Source organism: Austrofundulus limnaeus, unplaced genomic scaffold (genome assembly GCF_001266775.1).
Source record: "Austrofundulus limnaeus strain Quisiro unplaced genomic scaffold, Austrofundulus_limnaeus-1.0 Scaffold72, whole genome shotgun sequence".
NCBI lineage: Eukaryota > Metazoa > Chordata > Actinopteri > Cyprinodontiformes > Rivulidae > Austrofundulus > Austrofundulus limnaeus.
The window spans coordinates 1,907,754-1,911,398 of record NW_013952474.1 but is presented as its reverse complement, the minus strand read 5'-3'; the positions used below and the strand labels follow the sequence as shown (position 1 = coordinate 1,911,398).

General features: G+C 39.9%; 1 protein-coding gene across 1 annotated transcript in view; it reads right to left on the bottom strand.

Moving 5' to 3' along the window:
• Positions 1-3,645, bottom strand: part of timmdc1 (translocase of inner mitochondrial membrane domain containing 1) — an 11,574-nt gene that overhangs the window by 5,187 nt on the left and 2,742 nt on the right. Inside the window, exons 2-5 of the mRNA XM_014010735.1 lie at positions 2,480-2,781; positions 1,574-1,739; positions 456-544; positions 279-346 (exon numbers count right to left, since the gene is read on the bottom strand). Of these exons, the coding sequence (XP_013866189.1) occupies positions 279-346; positions 456-544; positions 1,574-1,739; positions 2,480-2,760 (604 nt within the window). The 5' untranslated portion in view covers positions 2,761-2,781. The remainder of the gene's footprint in view (positions 1-278; positions 347-455; positions 545-1,573; positions 1,740-2,479; positions 2,782-3,645) is intronic.

Genomic DNA, 3,645 nt, shown 5'->3' with positions numbered 1-3,645 from the left:
TGAGTAAGCAACATGTGAGGTAACATCAGTCTGCGCATGCACATGGACACAAGGTAGGACAGATTGTGTGGAGAGCTGTTTCATTCAAAATACAATAAATAAATAATGAAATAAATAAATATTGTAATTAATAAAGTATTAATAAATATTCCACCAAATACATAAATGTCCCCATGAAATAAAACAAAATATAATACATTTTTAGCATGTCTTTATATTATTTATTTATTTATTGTATTTTGAATAAAACGGCTCTCCATAAAACACAAACAGCTCACCTCCACTTGCCACATAATGACTGACGGCGTCTTTGTCTCGGTACACAGACAGTCCAGTGTTGACAGAACTGCAGACATAAAATAAAACTGCATTTCAATCTGAAAATTACAAATCAGTTTTCTTCTTAAACTTGATGCAAATTAATAAATGATTTAAATCTTTTTATTTTTCCTCACCTGAACAAAGTGAGGATCAGACACACCCTCCAGCTCCACCTCCATCCATATCGAATAAAACCACGAAGGGCTGCGTTATGAGCCGAYCGCTACGAGAACAGGAACCATGTCAGAACACAAGTTCTATGATATTTGTATTATTTCACTCTTTACTGTCTTTTAATTCTCATTTYAGCTTAAAGATTGCTGTCAGTATTTCTGTTTATAATGTGAATCCTAAACAAAATGGACAGAGATCTATGATGCTCGGGTGTGTTTGACAGCTTTGACCTGTAGGACTGAGAGACCAACAGTCTGGTCTGGTTTCATGTTTATACTGACAACATGATCAACTGAATATTTATAAAACTAATTAATTAACTAAAATGATCTGTGTCTGTTTGTGTCTCTGTTTGCTAACAGGAGTTTGGTCTCACACTCAAGTCTGTTTGCTACCGTTGACACTTATTACTTGATACTGATCAACCTAAAAAGGGCTGCACAATATATTTAAAATGTATCGTCATCACAATAACAGCCTGTGCAATAGGCATATCGCCAAAAACTGCATGAACGGCAATAAATGATTGGCTCATTTATGTGTTTTGTCACTCACACGGAAGATTGAAGTATTTGACAAATATAAATGAAGCTTATCACATATTTTGCCCATCAGATGGACTTCTTTGGATATTTTTATCATATACCTGGCAGTAAGAGGTGTTTTTCAGTATTTAGATCATTCGAAATGTTTTATGGGGGCGATGCTTTAAAGTCATTAAYAAACTGCATTGCATGCAGTTTGTTGTTTCACTGCTAATACATCACATGTCTGGTTGTACTTTTTAAAAATAAAACTGTTATGTTGGAATAGAAATGACGCATTAGTTGGGTTTTGTTGCTTTGAACCCAGAGCTGAAAGACATCAACACTGCATACTGAAGTATTGTTTATTTAATCACAAATCATATCATCATCACATTTTTAAGCTGCCATCTCAGGTTTTAGTGCAGCCCTGTACTCAAACTGCAGCTTCAAAACTTCCAGTCAGTTTCCCCTCTGACCTGCAGGAGTAAACCCTGCCCAGAACTCCTCCACCTGCTCAGACACTGAGCTCCGGCTGAATGAGACCGACTCACCACTGCGTCCACGCGGCCCGTGTACAACTCGGCCTGGCTGACCTGGATGTACCTCTGCCTGTAGGTGCGAGCAGCCGGCAGGCCGCCGTAGATGAAGCCGGTGACCGCGCCCAGAAAACTCAACTGCAGTATATTGATTAACTCCTCCGGACGTCTCCAAGTCTCTCTACGAGGAAACCAGCAGAACCAAAGCATTTATTCAAACATCTAAACTTTCAAAAGAGAACACACAGGGTTCCTACAGTTTAAAGCCAGTTCAATTTAAGACTTTTTAATGCCAAGTGGAATTAAATTCAAGACCAATTTCATAATAAACAAATGACAAAAAAATAAAAACTGGCAGAAACTCGTGAATCAAAGTATTTTTGGTTGAAGTATTCAAATATTGCTAATAGACTAATTGTTTTTATCCATGTCTAACTATAGCAGAAACATTCTTAGTCAGTTTTAAACTGAATTTAATTTCAGGAAATCCTCTAACGACCCAACATTTGGAGTTTTAGGACCCACAGTGGGGTCTTAACCCCTACTTGCTGTAGATGAAACCTTAAAGTGCCCGTGACATCATTTTTTTGTAAGAAAAGTGAATGCATTTTTGGAAAGCCAACATTATCAACATATATGAGATACTTGCATGTGAAATAACAGGAAGTGATGTCAAAGGGGAATGTCTGCTTGTGAATATTAAAAAAAATGAATTTTTACCAATTATTCTAATATTTGAGATGAGTTACAATCATCCTATTTACAATGTGTTAACATTTTTAAGACTTCGGAAAGATTGATTTAAGACATTTTAAGGCTAATTAAGGCCTTATTTTTGGATTGCTGAATTCAATGACTTTTAAGACGTTTTAAGGATCTGCAGGAACCCTGACACAGAGACTGAAGAGAAACGACACCAACTTTAAATTGAAGAGCTCCTTGATCCGCTCCCAGCCCGTGTTTGGAAACTCTGGCTTGCCGATGATGACTGGCAGGATGGTGGGTGGGGGCACGGGTCCAGGAGCAGGACTGGTGGAGGAGGAGGGGGGCAACTGCGCAGGGCCCACATCAGCCGCATGGACTCCAGGGAGCAGAAAGCAGAAGAAACGAGGCCGGGCGGTCTGGGTCGGGCCGGTGCACATCCAGCCTCGGGGGGCAGAATATGCCGGGGTGGAGCTCGTTCTGCTCGGCTCTGGATCCATGGCTCTTCAACTGGCGCCAAGCTGCAGCAGAGAGAGAGAAACACACAAACTGAGCCGCAGTGCTCACACTTCTCATCTGAAGCTCCGCTCCCAGAACAAAGAGCCTGGAGGCAAACAGAACCATGGCAGAGCTACAGAACCCGGGCCGCCTGAGCGAGCAGCTGCTAGAGGAGAAACACCGCACACCAGAGGCAAAGATGGTGACGACGTCAGACACTCTGAGCTGAACGAGACGTTTATTCTGGGGTCAAAGCAAACACAAGTCAGGGTTCTAATATTCCACAGGTTTTACTTTAAACTTCATTTTACAGACTGAAAATTTCTGATTATTTTCAATCAATTCATGGATTATTTTTAACATCTTAAGACATATATTCAGGGTGAGACAAAACTCTCAGGACAAGCTTTAATTTCAGAAACAAACGGGAAAAAGAAATGTCTGAATACCAAGTATATGCAAGTTGGTATCATTTGATGTGTTGAATGTCCCTAACCCTAAATAATCTGGGCTCGTATTTATCAAACTTCTTAGAGTGGATTTTTAGACTTAAGTGCTGAAAATTTCTTAGATTTACTCCTACTCTCAGACTTTAGTGTAAGTGCCAGTTATCAAAATAAGAATCASTCTTAMTCTCKWGAAAAGTTCAGACTGKTCCAGAGGACTCTTAAGTGGTTAAGAGTTTCCACTAGGGGTCTGAGATGAACTGAAGTCAGAGATTACAGCTGTCCTCCTCCACACCTGACTGTTATTCTCAGTTATAAGGTGGAAAACAGGTTTAGTCAGAAATACTAAAGAAACAAAAAGGTAAATACAAACAAACACACACACACACACACACACACACACACACACACACACACACACACACACACACACACACACAC